Source organism: Hypanus sabinus, chromosome 19 (assembly GCF_030144855.1).
Source record: "Hypanus sabinus isolate sHypSab1 chromosome 19, sHypSab1.hap1, whole genome shotgun sequence".
NCBI classification, from domain to species: Eukaryota; Metazoa; Chordata; class Chondrichthyes; order Myliobatiformes; family Dasyatidae; genus Hypanus; species Hypanus sabinus.
Genome location: NC_082724.1, coordinates 23,815,889 through 23,835,305, shown reverse-complemented (window position 1 = coordinate 23,835,305; position 19,417 = coordinate 23,815,889). Strand labels below are relative to the sequence as shown.

Genomic DNA, 19,417 nt, shown 5'->3' with positions numbered 1-19,417 from the left:
AAATCTAGACCAACACATGCAAAGCAATGTGGAGGGAGTGCTGCACTGTTGGAGGTGCCGCCTATTTAATAAAATGTTAAACCAAAGACCTGTCTTCTCCCTTGCAAGGTTTAAAAGATCCTACAGCACTATTCTGAAAAAGGTGAGGGTGGGTGTGAGGGATCCTTGGTATTTATCTCAGGTCAGTAACACAAAAACAGATACTCTACTCATTATTACAGTGGTCTTTGTGGGAACTTGTATTGCAATTCTTCATTGCAAGTGACTATAATCTGTACTCTATGAGTTGTAAAGTGCTCTGGTACGTCTTTACTTTGGGAAACATGCTCCATGACTACATTCTCTTTCTTTTTCTCCCCTCTCAATACTGAACCACAACATTTTAATATAAAACTATTGAAACAGAGGCAGAAAGAAATATAGCCAAGGAGCTATTCAATGGAGCAAATGAGAAACAATCATGTTGCAAATGTGAATTAACCACTTCAATCTGCATATTCAAACTGAAATCTTCTTGTTTTTTAAAACCTGCACTGGAGACAACTTTCTCAATAGAAAATTTAAGGTAGCGTCTATAAGTATCAAACTGATGAAATCAGCATTAACTTCTTCCTTGAGAACTAACATATTGAATTGAAGTGAATTGATTTTATTTCTTACATCTTTCACATACATAAGTAAATATCTTTACGTCTCCATCTAAATGTGTAATGTGGAATCATAGTAATTTATAATAATTTATAATAAATAGAACAGTCAATGTAACATAGAAATACACTCAAACCACTGCGAGTTAAATCAGTCTGATAGCCTGGTGGAAGTAGCTGTCCCGGAACCTGTTGGTCCTGGCTTTTATGCTGTGGTACCGTTTCCTGATGATAGCAGCTGGAATAGATTGTGGTTGGGGTGACTTGGGTCCCCAGTGATCCTTCAGGCCCCTTTCTCACACCTGTCTTTGTAAATGTCCTGAATCATGGGAAGTTCACAACTACAGATGCATTGGACTGTCCACACTAATCGCAGAATCCTGCGATTAAGGGAGGTACAATTCCCATACCTGGCAGTGGTGCAGCCAGTCAGGATGCTCTCAATTGTGCCCCTGTAGAAAGTTCTTAGGATTTGGGGGCCCATACCAAACTTCCTCAATGGTCTGAGGTGAAAGAGACACTGTCGTGCCTTTTTCACCACACAGCTGGTGTGTACAGACCATGTGAGGTCCTCGGTGATGTGGATGCCAAGAAACTTAAAGCTGTTTACCCTCTCTACCCCAGATGCATTGATGTCAATAGGGGTTAGCTCGCCTCCATTCCTCCTGTAATCTACAACCAGCAGAGTAATAAATTCTGTCAAGAGTTCACTGCACATTTAACAAGGACATGTATCCACCAGATAATAAAATTATTGTAAATATTTTAAATATTTTTGATGTATTTACCCAACTATAAAACTCAATTTTCTGTGATAATTTACACTAATTTAAGATTGGCTCTGAATAGCTTTTGGTGAATCATCTCATTCACCAACTAGATTTTTGGATTACAGAACTCGAGACAATGAGAGTACTGATGTTTTCAAACATATGCCATTTACTACTTTATATCAATCTCTTAAATAGTCAAATCATCAAAGTTTATCAGGGTCAGTGCTTGTAAGTCTGTGCCAGATCATTCCTGTCAGAATCTGAAGTCTAATTTCATTGTTCCTTGTCTGCTTCAAAGCTTTCCCAGACAACAGAAACAAAGTTGTTTGCAACTTAAACTACTCCTTTTGGCAAAGCACACAGTGTAAAGAACTATCTCAATCTCCCACTTCATTCACAATTTTGGTGGAATACTGATTTTGCAATCAGTAGAGTTCAGTTTCTTTGCACAATCATTTCTGTCATAATTTTAATAACCTCTATTCAAAATTCCTCTAGATTTACCTATCTCTCTGGAATTTCCAGTACAATGCCATGGTATTATTTAAATTAATCTACAGTTTATTTTTTTCTATAACTAATCCTACAACACACCCTCAACCACCATCGGTGACTATCAAAATATTTCTGCCCAATTTCGCTATGGTCAATTCCTTCAATTTATTTTTACCTGCTGTTTGTATTCCTTGAGCAGTTTGGACGTCAGGTGTGTTGCTGTGCTCAATTCATTCTACAAGACAAATACAGATTAAAATAAACATTCTACCTTTCGTTAAAAAACATTATCTAATAGAATTATCCAATTTCAAAATATCCAAAGCTGTTCCATATTGCTTACAAGAAAGAATGAGGACATTTCAGCTCAGAGTCTATGCAACAGAGTAATACCATCTATATAGTACTAAAACTTTCATGCTGTCTGTCTGTGACCTCCAATTAGCACAAACAGTGCATTACAGCGGCACTATTTGTGGCTAAATCAACTTAAATGCATTAACTTACAGAACGCAGGCAAAGTTCAGGGTTATATATTCATATAAAATTGCTCATTCGCCAAAATCAACAGCCCCGCTTTCACCCAAGAGCCAATCACCATCCTGGAAATCGGGACGTGACACCACGATGCATGCGCAGGGCCAGCCTCAGCAGCAATACCAAGTGGAGCAAAAGGCCAGCACAGTTCTATTTCAATTCTCTCAAAGGGTGCCCCAACGGGTCACCCCGTTGTCTAGTTACACCTAAAATTTATCCTACAACCTATTCTCCCATATTCCCATTTTCCATTTACCGGTGCTTTTACTTGATCACTCATTAACACAGAAGGCAATCGTGCTAGGCAATCAAAAGCAGAAAACCCAAACCAGCTTTATTTGATTGACCAGGACATCACAACTGACACAAGTCACTATTTGAAAGAGATGTGGCTTTTCCAAAGGGGTCTTCAAATAATACATACCACATATAGTAACCTAAATGTGCTTGTGGTTGCAGACTAAAACCAAATTTCCACAATTCTGTAAGTTTAGTATCACAATTGGTCATATTTATGGCAAATTTATGTCACCATAGAAGCTCTTAGCCTAGTAAAACAGAACGGCACTACAAATCACAAGGTTCAGATTTTCTACGCAATTAGAAAATACTTTCCACCTCTATGTCACCATTTTGTGCACTACTTTCTTCAAACTTACTTTTCCTGAAACATTAATGTGCATAGTGTGGGTTCTTCCATGTAAGATCCTTAGAGCAAGAATAAAGTGCAACATTTTGGCTAAATACAAGAAAGTACATGTAACAGCAAAACTTTTTTAATCTTCACTTCTCAACATGATTGGTAAAATAAGTTTTCATAATCACAAAAACTCAAACAGTAAACTCAGACATTGATGAGATTTTCCTGAGATGGTGAAGTATGCTGTTCATGTCTGAAATATAATTTCACAGTACTCTATTTATCAATATGGAGCAGACAGCAAGTTTGTAAATCTGGCAGGAGCAAAGGATGTTGGGAATGGCAAAGGTAGAGCACCTTGGGAAAAGTGTGGGACAGGTGGCAGAGCAGTGCTGGGGGCTGCAGGTGATCCAGTCCTGAGACATCAGACAAGGTCACTTGATTCCAAACAATTGGTCTATTGACCATTATAGAATGTCAATCTGATGCTTCCTGCTCCTTCCCCTTTTCCCAACCATAACTCCCCTCTCCCTGCCCCCTTCCCAATCTCAGTCCACAATAGGGACCCATATCAGAATCAGGTTTATTGTCACTCTCATACGTCATGAAATTTGTGGCAGTACAGCGCAATATATAAAATTACTTCAGTACTGTGCAAAAATCTTAGGCACATACATACATACATATAATTCTGACAAATCCCTCCACCTTATCATAGGGATACTCCTTCTCCTCCCTCTTCTCTGAAACTTAAAAAATATTTAATTTCTAACTTCTGCTAGTTCTAATGAAAAATCAGATCTGAAATGATAACTCTATCCCCCTTTCTACAGGTGCAGCTCAACCTTCTGAGTAGTTTCAACATGCTCTATATTTATTTTAAATTTTCAGCATCAACAGCATGTTTGCTTTATGTGCAAGCTTGTAAAGATTTGCAGTTCCGTTCCAAGGTTCACATTTTATTCTATGCCGACCTCCATTTCCTGATAACTTATAATACCTGTGCATTGTAAATCCGCTTCATGGCATTGTAAAGTTGGGTGGTATAATTAGAGACTGCAGCAGCATCTTCTTCAAACACTCCCAGTAGTGAACGTGTCTGTTCAAAATTAAGATTAAAGTAAGTTTGACAAATGAAATTTGGATATTTTTTGTATTTTTAATTTACACAAGTTAACCGCTACATCAATTAAATAATAATAGTGCAGGTGAATTGCTTGATGCTAGTAAATAATACTACATGCTTCATCGGCAAGAGTTGATTAAATGTTAAGGACAAGGAACTTAGAATGACTATGAACTGACTGTTCAGCTGAACAAATACCTTCATTTCACATTTTTGAACTAAAAGGAGTCCTGCACTGCCACATCAGAAATGGCTCCATTGCACTATTCAAGCAGGGTGTTCCCTTGTTTCCTGAACAATATTTACCCCATATTGTATAGCATATCAACTACACATTTAATTCATTGTTCTTTATTGATGATAGGTGCAAAGGCTTTCAGATATCCTCAGATTGTAAAAGATGTTATATAAATGCAAATCAACCTTTTTTTTAATTCCCTACAACCAATCGTCAAAGTGCATTAAAATTTCTCTCAGAAATCTGCATCCATAATGTCACCAAAATAATATAAAGCAGTAGCCTCTTTTTTGTCCCCTCAGACCATAAATAAAGCCAAGATATATTTCTAGAGTGCTTGAAAACTTATGAACGATTTCAATAATTGTAAAACAACAACTCCAAATTGCAGAAATGCCTGAAGAAGCTTCCTGGATCCGAAATATTAATTGCTCCTCCTCCCATATGCGGACTGCTAACTGCTCCCAGCATTTTCTGCCATGATTTCATATTTCCAGCACTGGCAGTTTTTTAAAAATATTTTTGATATCTACAAATGCATGGGCCAAAATCTCAAACACTGAAAATGTGACGCAGATCAGTCATTTACAATAGAAAGTAAAATTTATAATACCTGCATGAATCCTTTGTCAGAACTGGTATGCACATAGGTATCACGCAAGGACAGGTCATCCCTTGGTTGGAATACTCACCTCCCATTATCATGATGAAATTAAGTTCTGGGATTGCACATTTAATATACCAAACAGCAATTGGACAAGAAATTTGGTGTAACTATTCTGGAAGTAGAGATTGGCCAGCAGTAAGCTTTCCAATCAGAAATGCCTGGGTAAAAAACAAATATACACTCAATGGCCACTTTATTACGCACCTCCTGTACCCAATAAAACTGTCACTGAGTGTATGTTCATGGTCTTCTGCTGCTGTAGTCCATCCACATCAAAATTTGATGTATTGTGCATTCAGAGGTGCTTCTCTAGACACGACTGTGGTAATGTGCGATTATCTTAATTACTGTCACCTTCCTGCCAACTTGAACCAATCTGGCCATTCCCCTCCGATGAGGCGTTTTGGCTCACAGAACTGCCACTCACTGTATTTTCCCCCCACACCATCTCTGCAAACTCTACAGACTTGAGTGTGAAAATCACAAGAGTTTGCCAGTTTCTGAGATACGCAAAGCACCCCAATCATTCAATGGTCAACGTCACTTAGATCACATTTCTTCCCCATTCTGATGTTTGGTCTCAACAATAACTGACCATGCCTGCATGCTTTCATGCACTGAATTGTAGCTACATCATTGTCTCATTAGATATTCACATTAATGAAGTGTACATGCATACATAATAAAGTGGCCATCAAGTGTATACCTATGAGAGAAAAGATGGGGCTAGAATGCCCTGGATTAGAAACGGCAAGGAAAGAACTGAAAGAAGCTTAGGACAAATATCAAGCAATGAATAAAGGAAAAAAACAGACAGAAAACAGAAAGGAGACACAAGAGATGACAGTCATTGGAATCTGGAGTAAAAAGTAAACTGCTGGAAGAACTCAGTGGGCCAAACAGCAAATACTGTGTGTAGGCAATGGGATGCTGAAAGTTAATAGAAGGTTCATAAGGACTTCATCAACTACAGAAGAGGGGAGGAAGTGCATCTACAGAATAATGAGGGCACTTCAAAAATCTCAGTGCAGGAAGCCTAACTTTAAAAACATGTGCAACAGAGGCAGAGAAATTGTGGAAAAAGTGATGACAAACAGGGAGAAAGCCAAGGAAAAGTTGATGTAGCTTTGGGTGTCTGCGGGTTTATAGCAGATACTGGTGGTTAGTTTGTCTTTCCAGATGGAGTCAGAGAGCTCCAGGAAAGAAAAGAGAGTTAATAACGATGAGGGTAGAGAGTAGGTTGGTGGCAAAGATGATAACACCCAGCATTCCACATAAGTGTAGGAAGCAGCACCGATACAGTCCTCAATGCTTTGGAGAAAGAGTTTGGGAGGGGTGCTAGAGTGGGTTTGGAACAAGGGCCATTCTATTTATCCAACATAGATGGGGCCCATGCAAGAGTGTCTGGCTATACTTTGGACATGTAGAAAGTAGGAAGAATTTGAAGAGAATTTGTTGAGGATATGAAGAATTTGTCAGCTGGATAATAGCATTTTACGGAGGGAAATGGGTTGGATCTTTGTTCCTGTAGGAAGTGGAGGCTGCCAAAATCTTCCTGATGGGACATGGGAAGCATACAGAGACAAGGCATGCATAATAAAGACGAGGCAATTAGGACCAGAGAAATGGATGTTATCAAAATGAGGGAGGCAGGTGAGACAAACTGGAGTTAGGTTTGGTGGGGCAAAAGTGGGCAAAAACAATGGGTCTACCAGGGCAGCCCTGTCTGTGGATCCTAGATTAGAAACAGGTAGTGTGGGATTGGGGTAGCATCAAGCTAGGGCGATCTCCTGATACGATGAAATCTGTAACGGTCTAGAAGACAGATCAGAAAAAAAAGGAGAAAATTTCAATACAAGTGAAGGGTAATGAGAGGCATTGATCGTGTGGATAGTCAGAGGCTTTTTTCCAGGCCTGAAATGGTTAGACAAGAAAGCATAGTTTTAAGGTGCTTGGACGTAGGTACAGAGGGATGTCAGGGGTAAGTTTTTTTTTTAAAACGCAGAGAGTGGTGAGTGTGTGGAATGGGCTGCAGGCTGCGGTGGTAGAGGCTGATATGATAGGGTCTTTTAAGAGATTCTTGGATAGGTACATGGAGCTTAGTAAAATAAGAGGGCTATGGGTAAGCCTAGGCAGTTCTAAGGTAAGAACGTGTTTAGCACAACTTTGTGGGCCAAATGGCTTGTGTTGTGCTGTAGGTTTTCTATGTTCCTAAAATCAAGCATAGAAGGGTGGAGCCAATTACCTATTTTTTAAAAAAGGAAGAATTCTTGTGAAGGGAAAGAACACGACTAATGTACATGCAGCTTGATTCAATCTTCACAATTGAGGATGAACCAAATATTACAGCAGAGAAAGGGATGTAGAATACTGCAAAAGAGAAGGTATTGTAAAAAAAATAAGATATAATATAAACAAATAAAGAAGATCTGAGATAATCCCACTGCAAGGATGGTTAACAAGCAATTTGGAAAATTAACAAATCATCAAATCTAGATGATGTGTGTTGAGAAAACTAAGCTGTTGAAGAAATTCTGATCACAATCTTTCAGTGTCACTTGACTAATGGAATGTTCCTGGAGGCTGTAAATGTATACATTCATTTTCAAACGAAAGGCCCAAAGGGTTAAACCTAGAAAATACAGATCAATAACTTTAATAATGTGGAAAAAACAAATCAGAGGCTATCATCAAAGATATTAGGGGAATTGTGGATTAATAAAGGACAGTCAGCTCAGATTTCTTAATGCAAATTAAGTCTAAGTAAATTCAATAAGCTCTTTGAAGCTGATGGTTAACAGATGGGCAGAGGTCAAATATCATGGAAGAACCCATGATATTTACAATCACACGGAGCAAGGTATTAGAAAAAGGGACTAAAGGTAGATAAATCGCCAGGACCCAAAGGTCTACATTCAAGGGTTTAAGGGAGGTGCTTGCAGAGATTATTGAGCCCATGGCTGAAAATTTTCAAAACTCACTGAGTTATGGGAGGGTACCAATGGGTTAGAAAACTGCAAATGTCCAGGGAAGGAAGACAAAAAGCAGGAAATTATAGGCCTGTTATCTTGACGTCTCTTGTGAACTGGATGCTGGAGTCTTTAAGCAAAGTATCTTAGAAAAGCTTTATGTAATCAAACTAAATTAGTATGTTTTTTTAAAGATAAATAATGATTGAAAAATTTACTAGAGTTCTTTAAGGACATAACAAACAGTTGACTGAGGGAAATCCGCAGATACAATGTATTAAAATTTTAAGCAGGCCTTTGACAAGATACCACAAGACCTCAGAGTATTACTACATGTTAGAATGGATTGAAGACCAGCTGTCATATAAAAGACATACAGATATCAGAAAAAGTGGATCTTTTTTAGGCTGAAACAAAGTAATTTCTACAGTTCCCCAAATGTCAATTCTTGGTCCTCAATTTATTACAAGGACCTGTAGGAGGCAACAGACTGTAAGGGTACCCAGGTTCGATGATGACATTAAAATAATTGAGAGGACAAGTTGTGAAGAGGACATTGGGACCCAGCAACAAAAAATACATATGTTGAGTTGCCAAAAAGTTGGCAAAAGTACCAAGACATTGGAAAATCTGGTAAACTGTGAGATCAGTAAGAGGAGTCAAAGTACAGAAAATGTAAATAAGTGAGCTACAAAGGGATCAGGGTTTTCTTCTGCTTGAATTGTATAGGGTATTAATGAGTACCATGCACTGTTTTGGTCACCTTAAAGAGGGTCACAGTACTCCCAAGTGCAGTTTCACCACCAACCTGTACAGTTGCAATATGACATGAACACCTTCTTCACCACTCTATCTGTGTCTGCACTTTCCATGAACAATATACCTGTATTCCTAGGCCTCTCTGTTCTACAATGCTCTCAAGGGTCCTACCATACAACATGCAAGCCCTGCTCTGATTGGAATTACATTTCACAAGTTTTCGAGTTAAATTCCATCTGCCATTGTTCGGTTTGCTTTTCCAGCTCATCTAGATTCCTCTGTAATCTGAGATATTCCTTTTCATAATCTAATATACCATCAATTTGATGGTATCTGCAAATTTACTAACTATACAATGTCATGCAAATTGTTAATATAAATATCAAACAGTGGACCCAGCACCAATCCCTGTGGGACACCAAAGGTTATGGGATTCCAATCCAAAAAGTGCTCTACTTGCATCCTCCAGCTCATCTCACCAAGCCAATTTTCTATCCAAATGTGCAGATCACTATGGGTCCCAATGATCTAATCTTCCTGTCTAGCCAACCATCCAAAACCTGTCAAATGCCTTGATAAAAGACTACACCCACTGCCCTGCCCTCAACAAACTTCTTTACCACCTCTTCAAAGAACACAATCAAATTTGTGAGATATGATTCCTCACTCACAAAGCTATGCCGATTATCCCTAAGCAGACCAGAGGGACCTGGGATTTCAGGTACCAACAGACTGATGTCACAGATAGACAGGGTAATAAGTACGGGTTTTTTTTGGCATTTTGATAATGCAAATTGGCCCACAAGTTTTTACTTAATCCTTTCCATCTCACCTTCAACCTTTGTCCTCCACTTCTTGACTCAACAACCCTGATTCACTAGCCTGTAGCTCTCTGATTTGTCCTTGTCCCCTTTGTAAATGAAAGCAAAACATATGCTACCCTCCACTGTTCCAGTACCTCAACAACGGCTATAGATTCAGCAAATGTCTGGCAGAGATGCTGCAATTTCTTCTCTCCGTTTAAAGTCCATCTGAAAATATAAGAAGGCATTCCTAGAATGCAAAAAAAAAATCACTTGATTCAGAAGTGAGAATACTGTTAATGAACCATGGCTGATATTTACTTAAGCCTTCAGTCGTGGTTTTTCCATTTGGAGACACTCACTTCGGAGCCAGAAGCCTCCAGAAATACTCAGGTGAAATTCAATTTAAAAGATGTTAAATGGAGTATTGGTCCATTACTGCTGCGCTATTTGTTGTCAGATTTTGAAAGGGCACTTAAAGTCAGAGGGACGTTAAAGATCCCATGGTGCTAAACTGAAGAACAGGGAATTTAACCCGTGTGTTGGACGATGTTTTTCCCACACTCAACAATGCCGAGAACAGATTTTTTTTTATCGTTTCGTTGTTTAAGGAAACTTGAACCCAGCAAATATCAACTAGCTTTACTACAGCAATGGCTGAGTTTTGAAAATTGTGTAAGTGGCTGTAAAAGGTTTTTGGCAAGTACTGAGATGGGAGTGCACAGTGCTACAGAATGCAAGTACAGAGTTCTTCCAGTTTGCTGCTGGCATCGAATCTGTTCGGTTCAAACCAGAATTTAAGAATAACTGTCATTTATCTTCACTAATCGATCAACAGACCCAATAAATTTCACTCCGGGCTCTACTGTCGGTCATAAAATAGAGCGTTCAATCATTTCGTGCCTCGGTGTCACGTTGTTTACCCAATTTAACATCAGTGTTTAAATCAGCCAGCCCAGGGCGGCTGCTGGATCGATACCCCGAGCAGCCAAGGCCGCGCCTCGGCCTTCTGACTCGACACGCTCTGCCCGTACCTGCGGACTGTCCTCCAGAGTCTCCTCGATCGGCAGCTTCTCGATGCCCGGCATCTCTCCGGCCTCTCGGCAGAACGACGAGCCTCCCCTGCGAGTCGGGGCCGATGAAGCGTCCAGAGCTGGGACGTCACCTAGCGGAAATTCTGCCGCCATTGGCCAGACGGCTGCGCCCACTGGCAGCTGGTTGGCTGGTCACACTGTCAATTAAATGTGACTTCCTGTGTCGGTGCGAAGGAGTGCGTGGGGAATGATGCGAGATGCTGGAGGCGGACAGCAACTGGCTTTATTTCGCGGTGGTCATCCCTCCTCGTGTGGAGTCCCCTCCCCACGCCCAGCTCAGGATAGCTGAAACTGAAATGGAAAGAGCTTCGTTTATGGAAGCACTGAGTACGTCCGATTGTTTTGCTGGAGTTTAACCAGGCAGGTTAACTCAGTGAATTGCAAACCAAGCGGAAAGGATTCCTCTTCATTATCTGTCCTCCAATCCAGTCCTTGACAGGCTCATTTTGACGAAGATTTAACGGATATCTTTTTTGTGTGTGTATGTCGTTGCCTTGCATTTTATTTTGGCTACTATTGTCACATTCACCCCACCTTTCCTCTTCGCCCCTCCTGCTGCCGCTCAAAAAGGTCGTCGCCGGTTGTGTAGAATCAACACAGAGCTCTGTGGAAGAGTTTCTAACTCCCATATGAGTCTCATGAGCCATCTAAGAAGAAATAAACCTGGACTGGCCTTAAGGACCAAATCATCGAAGGAATAATTAAGGAGAACAGTCAGTAAATTTTTTTTTGCACATTCACCTAGCGGTATCAGCATCAACTCGTAGTTGTTTAATTCCGTTTAATCTATTACAATTTCCCGATGCGCTTCAGTTGAAGAGCTGTCAACACAAATTTGAAGGAGGAAAAAAAATAGCAAGATTACGGCTGATGACCAAACTTGATTAAAAGTTTAGGCTAAGCACATCAAATGAAAATGGAAAGATCTAACAAAAAAAATTGGAATTGTTTTATCACATGCAGCAAGATACCCCTGAAAAACTGGTCTTGAATTCTGATCATACAGATCAGAATCATTACACCGTTCATTTAGGTAGAACAACAACAATGCAGAATAAAGTGTAGGAGTCACAGAGAAAGTGCAGTGCACGTAAACATTGAAGTTCATTGTGAGGTCAAGAATCCATCTTATTGTACTAGGGAACTATTTAGTATTTTTATAACAACAGGGCTGAAGCTGTCCTTCAGCTTGGTGCTGTGTGCTTTTTGGCTTTTGTACCTTCTGCCTGATGGAAGGGGGAATACGAGAGAATAGAGTGGGTGGGAAATTTGCTTATGTTGTCTGCTTTGCTAATGTAGTGAGAAATATAGACTGAGTTCATAGAGGGGAGGCTGTTTTCTGTGATGTGCTGAGCTGTGCCCACAACTCTCTGCAGTTTCTTGTGTTCACATGCAGATCAGTTGCCGTACCAAGTCGGTATGCATCCAGGTCGGATGCCTTATGTGGTGCATTGATTAAAATTCGTGAGGGTCAACAGCATACCAAATTTCTGAAGAAGAAGAAGAAGAAGAAGAGGCATTGTGGTCTTCGTGGTTGGGCCAGGACAGGCTACTGGTGGTATTAACACTTTGGAATTGGAAGCTCTCAACCTCAACGTCATTGACTTAGACAGGAGCGGCATACCCACCCCTTTCTGAATTCAACATGACCAGCCCTTTTGTTCTGCTAACATCAAGGGAAAGTTTGTTGTCGTGACACCATGCTGCCAAGCTCTCTATCTCCTTTCTGTGCTCTGACTCATCATTATTCGACAATATGGCCCACTACGTTGTAGTATCGGCAAACTTGTAGGTGGGGTTAGAGCAGAACCTGGCCACACAATCGTGAGTGCACAAGGAGAAGCGCAGCGGGCTGAAGATGCAAACTGATGGAGCACCACATTTAGAATCATCGTCACAGAGGTGTTGCTACCTATCCTTATTAATTGCTGTTGCTGTCTGTTGGTCAGGAAGTCAAGGATCCATTTGCAGGGAATGGGGCTGACGTCCAGGATCTGGAGCTTGCTGATGAGTTTGTTCAGTGTTACAGTATTTCAGACTGTAGTCAATAAACAATAGATTAATAGATTCTGGTCTTTGCTGACCAGAAGCTCCAGAGATGAGTTTAGGCCTGGTAGATGGTGTCCACAGTAGACCTGCTTCAGCGTGGGTGAATTGTAGTGGATCAAGATGGTCTGGGAGGCTGGAGCTAATGCTTGTTATGACCAGCCTCTCAAAGCACACATAATAATGGATGTCAGAGCCACTGGGCGATAGTCATTAAGGCACATCATCTTGTTTTTCTTGGGTACCATGATGATAGTGGTGTTAAAGCACGTGGGAACTACAGATTGAAGAAGAGAAACATTTAAAAATGCCTGCAAATATTCCTACCAGCTGATCTGTACAGGATCTAAGGACACGGTGGCTTGTTTTGCCACTCTTATGGTCAAACACCCAGATGCCCGACATGCATCTTAGTCCCTGTGCATGGATGTGGCTGCTCTCCCAAAAACTGAGTTGGATGGGGATGATCCCAGATGGTGCAGGTGTGAGAGGAGAATCTGACCGGGAATGAAGAGGGATAGAATGACCATAGCTCTTGGTGCAGGGATTGTACATCTGCAGAAATGTCCTGCTCCCAGTGAAGCCCCTGCCCAGGGCTTGGAACAACAGCTCGATCATACATTTCCAAGGTCATAATACCAGCTGGAGGCCTAACAATCACACCCGCTGCTTTGACATGTCCGGATGAAGGTAGCTTCGTTCTTAGTAATTTGAAGGCTGTCTGGGCTACTGGAGTTAGGCCGCCACAACCATGTGACTGATGGACGGCACCAACACCAGAGAGGATGGAATGGACACCTGAATCCACCCAGAAGGAATTATAACACAACCAATCAACTAAAAAAAGCAGAGGGGGTGATGAATTGGGGCAGGGAAAGGAGAGGGCTCTGTAGCTGCTGCCTTTTACTCTCTCTTCTGCTGGGGAAAGGCCCTTCAACTGGTTCAGCTGAAGTTTGCATAGGCTTCAAGGAAAGTCCGAGATTTTGAGGAAACTTCTTCACACACAAAATTCTGGAGGAACCCAGCAAGCCTGGGGAAAAAAAGTACAGTCGACGTTTCTGGGATTTCCAGCATCTGCAGATTTTCTCTTGTTTAAGGAAACTTCTTGGCCTGGGCCAGATAATTAGGGACCAGAGGGAGTTGGTGTCTGTTAAACCTGAACAAATCATATTCCTTGACTTTTTTTGTTTTTTTTATATATAGTTTTTTTTCGCAAAACATTATGCTACCCCTTTTTCCATCTGCCGTGTAACTTCATCCCGCAAAGTGAGAATTTGGCGCCGCAATGGAGATTCTCAGTTCTGCAAACTTGACAGCAAACAGCAGATCTCGGGTGGAACGGGAGAAAATCGAAAGTGCGTCAGTCTAGCGAACCGCGAGACACTTTTGGTGCATGAATTTTGAAGATCATGACGTTCAGAAAACATACCCATGTGGCAAATATCCTTGGGATTGGTTTATTTTGTAATTTAAGTTATGTTAATTAAAACGCAATTTGATTTCCTAAATGAAAAGGATTTTAGGGATTATGGCAGTTTAAGAATACGAGTGTCCTCGAATTACTTAATATTTAAGCGGAGTAAATAAACAAACATCTTTATGTATTTAAAGTAATTTAAAGTGATTGTTTGACTGAACTAAGCCGGCAGATGGAGAACAATTACGTTGAGCTTTAACGGCATTTGCGGCGCATCCCAGCGTGTACTTTTGTTTTCCCGTCATTACGAATGCAACATTAGATATGCATGTAAAAGTATGGAAACATTCATCAGGATTATTCTAATACTATTAAGAGATTACCTTGTGGATGAAGTTTTCCTCTCCGATTTTGAAATCAGAATTTAAAATTTCTTGGGTATGTTTTAAAATCCGAACTGCTACAATGCAGGTTTTAAAGGATTTGAAAGAAAGTTGTGTTAGCTGTTTGGGAGAGATAACATTGCCTCCTCCCTCTGGGTGGCCCCCCTTGTTGCTCCTATTAGGTGCTAATTACATGCAACAAATAAACAATTATCGCCTCATGCTTCCACGTGGGGGGTTCTTTATTCAAATGCTAAAACTTTCCAACTATATTACTTTAATCAGTGACGTCGCAAAATTCTACAAATATATGGGACGGGAGCAGGCGAGCTGGTAAGGGGAGCGAAAGTGATCGAGGATAATGGCCAAAGTTCGCCCCCGAGATTTGACTGGTGACTTAAAAGCTTACCATCAGCCTGCAGAAACTCGGAAGGTATCGGGAAGAAAAGCTGCAAAACGTTCGTTCACTATTGAGAGTATCTTAGGGCTTGAGACGAATGAGAAAACCACTTGTATTGTCGATCCCCATCGCCCGTGGGTTGATGTGCTTAATATTGCAGGTAAATCTGGCGTTAAATAATTGATGCAAACTATTCAGCAGCTTGATTTATTTGTACAGTTTATGTAAAGTTTTTTTTTCTGAATCGCTCTACCTTTTTGCGTGGTTCTGTCGTAGAATGCCTTTTCACCTTTAATTCCCAACCTGAACACATCAATGGAAAAGCATGGCATATTTTTATGGTAACTAACTCGTCTTGTTAATATATTGTAATACTGACCGCATTTTCTCCCTCAGCTTTTCCAGGGACATCCTGCCCAAACTCCTCCGAGAGATCTCGCCATCTGCCTTACACGAGGAAGGAAGACAATGAGAGCGACCGCGACCTTCACTGCGCCAAGGTGAACAGGCGGAGTGAGCACCGGGTCTCTTATCCGCCGAACTGTTGCTGGTTGCGAGGGAGAAGGCCTCGAACCGCTTTCAGCAGGAGCCAGGTAGTTGGCAGAGATTTTCCGAAGCAAAACATGCGGGAGGACTTCCGTTCTGATTATATACATTAAATTAAAACTCATGAGTAGCATTTTTTACAGAATAAAACATCTCGATTTTCAATGAGCTTTCGATTTTTTTAAAATCGAAATATAGTTTGTGGCTTGTTATTAAATCTGCATTGTTCTAGGTCTACAGTGTACAGTTAATCTCTCCGATACACTATTATAGACTAAGGTCGTTTATAATGGATACGTCCCAAAGTAACCGAGAAAGTTAATTAAAAGGGGGAAAAACACTCCCATCTATTGTCACCGGTTTGATAGGAAATGTTGGATGTGAACAAAATCATGTGCTACTACTTGATTTGCAGAATAAACACGGGAAAGTCTGCAGATTCTGGAATTCCACAGCAACACCTACGAAGTGTTGGAGACCTGCTGAGGGGTCTCGGCCCGAAACATCGCCTGTACTCTTTTCCGTAGATGCTGCCTGGCCTGCTGAGTTCCTCCAGCATTTTGGCTGTGTTGCTCAGATTTCCAGCGTCTGAAGATTTTCCTCTCAGTGTTCTAATTAGTTGTTGAGCCGTTGCTTCTTCACTGGGTTATTTTCAATTCTAGCATTCAATTGCTTCTTCAACCACCGTAACGCGATTGTGGTGTAATAGAAACATGTGCATTTTATTTGAATCACTTTCTCAGATTGAAGTTTTGGAAGAGGAATTTAGGCTGAATTGTTACCCAGGAATTGATGTTCGTGAGGAACTTGCACAGAAACTGGCTTTGGATGAAGATCGAATTCAGGTAATTAAGAGACCTAAGTCTGAACAAGACTTCTGTGTCGGTTTCATGCTGTCGCTACCGTTTAAGACAAAATACTGCCTTTGATACTTTTTTTTTCAATTTCAGATCTGGTTCCAGAATCGTCGAGCAAAACTGAAACGATCTCATCGTGAGTCACAGTTTTTAATGGTGAAAAATGCACTAATAAGTTCAGATGTACAAAATCAGAAAAGGGTATAAGACCCTGATCCGCAAAAAAAACACAGGAAAATCTTGTGTACATTCTGATGTTCCTTCTTGTGGCCTGAGGCAAGTGGACCAGGAACACTTGTGTTTGGATTCTGTGCTAGTTGGTCTTTGCAGGCGATGCAGTAGGGGAAAGTGCTGAACTCGCATCCAGGGGTTGTGCAGGAAAATAATTGACAAACGTCTGGTTTTTGATTGCAGTCATTGAACCTGACGGGAGCTAATGTGCATTGTACTGAAGCAGGCTGTTGCAATGGCTCCTGACTAGCTAACCTATTAACCAGGCAGTAGCATCCCACTCTGAATGTGCTTCAAGCTGTCCAACTTCCAGTATTTTGTCCTCCCCCCCCCAAAAAAAAAGCCAAATAGAATCAGTTTGGTGATTTTTAAATTTGATCTTGAGCGGAGAAAGCACAATAGTCAGATCTCTCCACTGTTTATGCAAGTTTGCTTTACACAGATTGGCTTTTCTCTGCTGCAGTAGTGAACCTTGTAGTTTCTGATTCTGAGGAAATCCAGAACCCCAATGTACTTGGAGGATAATCCCCCCCACAATAAATCCAAGAAAGAGGACCATGACAACATGATTAGAGTCCTTGAGTCTCTTCCAAATGTTTGTATTTGTTGATTTCTCCCCCCCCCCAAAAAAAAGCCACACTGGGTGATGCTGAATTGTCCTCACATCTGACCGAGACATCAGTGTGCTTCATTGGTTGCTGAGCCGCTCGGGGTGCTCTGATCAAATTGTGTAAAGTGTGTTTCTCTTTTAATTCTGGGGCCACATTGCTGAAGTGTTTGCAGATTTCAGAAATAGTTTTGCTATTTGAAAATATTGTCCTTTTTAGTGGAACTTGGTGGGTATACAACACCAATAAATGGCAATGACGCATAATACTATGATGAACTGCTCATAATATTGTTTCGAAACAGCTACTAACATTTGCAAAGATTGAAGTGCAAAGAAAAGTTGTCCAACAGCGATTTTATGAAATTAGTTTAATTGTATTTCCTGGATAACTTGTGCAGGGAAAAGAGATTTTAGAGAAATATGAAATGTAAAACTACCCAATGTAAAAGAAATAATTAATGTAAATGGACTGGTCATTTTACTCAATTTGCAGGACTTTAGCTGGAGTGAATAATTGTTTAATGCATGTATGAAAGGTCTTTCAGTGTGAGTACAACTGTCTCTTACTGAGTATTATCTGTAAAAATGCCAGCATGTTGCAAATCTTATATTTAAAATAAAATTGTAACAAAACTAGCACAAGTGCCCTGAGTAATTTCCATAAGGAAGGTGCTCTACATCCAGTAAGATTTGTCGATTTACAAGCAAAGTGGAAGCATTTGTCTGCTTTGCAGCAGAGAGATCCTACTTGTAGCACTGGTGTAAGGTTTTATTCATGCAATACATTCAAGGAATGTCAAATAACCGTTTATCAAGACTGCTTTTTTGTCTCCCTCTTTTGGTGAATGTAATGGAGACTTAAAATTGGTATATGTCAATGTATTTGCTCTACATGATTGTATACAATACCATTATTAAAGGGAAGTTGGTCTGTCACTTCCTGGTGCTGGTGAGTAAAGGAATTGGACAAAACCATTTGCATGATAGAAATATGGAGGATTAATATAGTTAGCATGCAGTACATATTTTTAAAATATTTTGAGAAATGTGATGGGGATTACGTGTATGCTTTCAGGGAACACCACAATTTGTGCTTATAATAATATCATAATTGTGCTTATAAAACTGATAATATAAAACTCCCCAAGCTGCCTCACATTTAGGTAAGAATAAGGAAAGGACTAAATATGATTGGAGGTACGGGGAATGCAGCACAAAGTTGAAGGAATTATTATGACTCCTGATGACTAAAGGAAGTAGTCATAGATCAAGGTACATCAACTGAGATGTTTTTAAAAAATATATGGGGTCATAAAAAAAAATTAGGGAACAGAGGGACCAGGATAGGGCTGGATAATCCTACCTTCCAGCTCTTGGTCTGTGTCCTGCATGTCACAATACTTCAGGTACACTTTGAAAGCATCTTAAATGTCAGCCTTTACTGACCTTTAGTCAGTGAGTCACAAACCCTGACCATGATGGGGGTGGGGGGTAAATGCCCTTTTGCCCCCTTAATTCTTCAACCAATCACTTTAAAGTTAAGTACAGTACTTTATTTTCTTTGCAGTCCCTTGACAAAGGAAAATGTGTCTTTTCTATTTATTCTTTCGGCTGGTCAATTTTAAATGCCTTAATTAAGTCTCCTCTTGGTCTCCCTTTATTCCAAGGAAAACCTTCTAGTTTAGCCAAATTGGCCTATGCAGAATATTGCAGGAACTCAGCAGGTCAGGCAGTATCTGTGGAAATGAACCAACGAGGATGTTTTGGGTTGAAACTCTTCATCAAGACTGAGCCAATCTTTCCTCATAGGGACAGTTTTCTGTTCCTGGTGACATCCTCATGAATCCCCTCCTTGATCTCCAACCTTACTTATACACAGCAATCAAGCTATTTTATTTACCACTTCAGCCAAATAGCTCCCTGTTCTCTGAAGCTTTCCTTCTCACTGTCAAGACAAATTCATTTAAAGATTGTTGAATATGATTTCCAGACACAAGTGTAAAGGACTATAAAATATTATCCATATTTGGTATTAAATCTTGTTTTTAATCATGCTCCAACTAACTATGAATCATAAATCTACATTATTGGACACAAGGTGCTAGATACAGAATCCTGTGGGGACCCCCACCCCGATAACAGCCTTTCGGTCATGAAAACAAAACACATTAGAACCATC

The 19,417-nt window shown here is 40.4% G+C and overlaps 2 protein-coding genes across 9 annotated transcripts in view; one reads left to right on the top strand and one right to left on the bottom strand.

The window, feature by feature from the left end:
* The window catches only part of appl1 (adaptor protein, phosphotyrosine interaction, PH domain and leucine zipper containing 1), a 65,268-nt gene extending 49,773 nt beyond the window's left edge, over positions 1-15,495 (bottom strand). Inside the window, exons 1-4 of one of the 5 annotated variants that reach the window (XM_059944179.1) lie at positions 10,689-10,806; positions 9,810-9,882; positions 4,093-4,191; positions 2,091-2,150 (exon numbers count right to left, since the gene is read on the bottom strand). In XM_059944179.1, the coding sequence (XP_059800162.1) occupies positions 2,091-2,150; positions 4,093-4,116 (84 nt within the window). In that variant the 5' untranslated portion in view covers positions 4,117-4,191; positions 9,810-9,882; positions 10,689-10,806. Of the gene's footprint in view, positions 1-2,090; positions 2,151-4,092; positions 4,192-9,809; positions 9,905-10,688; positions 10,879-15,373 lie in introns of those variants that run through there. The other 4 variants (XM_059944178.1, XM_059944180.1, XM_059944176.1 and 1 more) reach the window with 4 other exon arrangements.
* On the top strand, positions 10,946-17,880 carry hesx1 (HESX homeobox 1). Of its 4 annotated transcripts, none has more exons than XM_059944182.1 (5): positions 11,236-11,461; positions 14,880-15,154; positions 15,391-15,587; positions 16,284-16,385; positions 16,491-17,880. In XM_059944182.1, the coding sequence occupies exons 2-5, from the start codon at positions 14,956-14,958 to the stop codon at positions 16,602-16,604; spliced, it is 612 nt and encodes a 203-aa protein (XP_059800165.1). In that variant the 5' UTR covers positions 11,236-11,461; positions 14,880-14,955; the 3' UTR covers positions 16,605-17,880. The 4 variants fall into 4 exon arrangements, with proteins under 4 accessions (XP_059800167.1, XP_059800165.1, XP_059800166.1 ...); XM_059944183.1 differs by lacking the exon at positions 11,236-11,461 and adding an exon at positions 11,486-14,149; XM_059944184.1 differs by lacking the exons at positions 11,236-11,461; positions 14,880-15,154 and adding an exon at positions 10,946-11,075.
* The last annotated feature ends 1,537 nt before the right edge of the window (positions 17,881-19,417 follow it).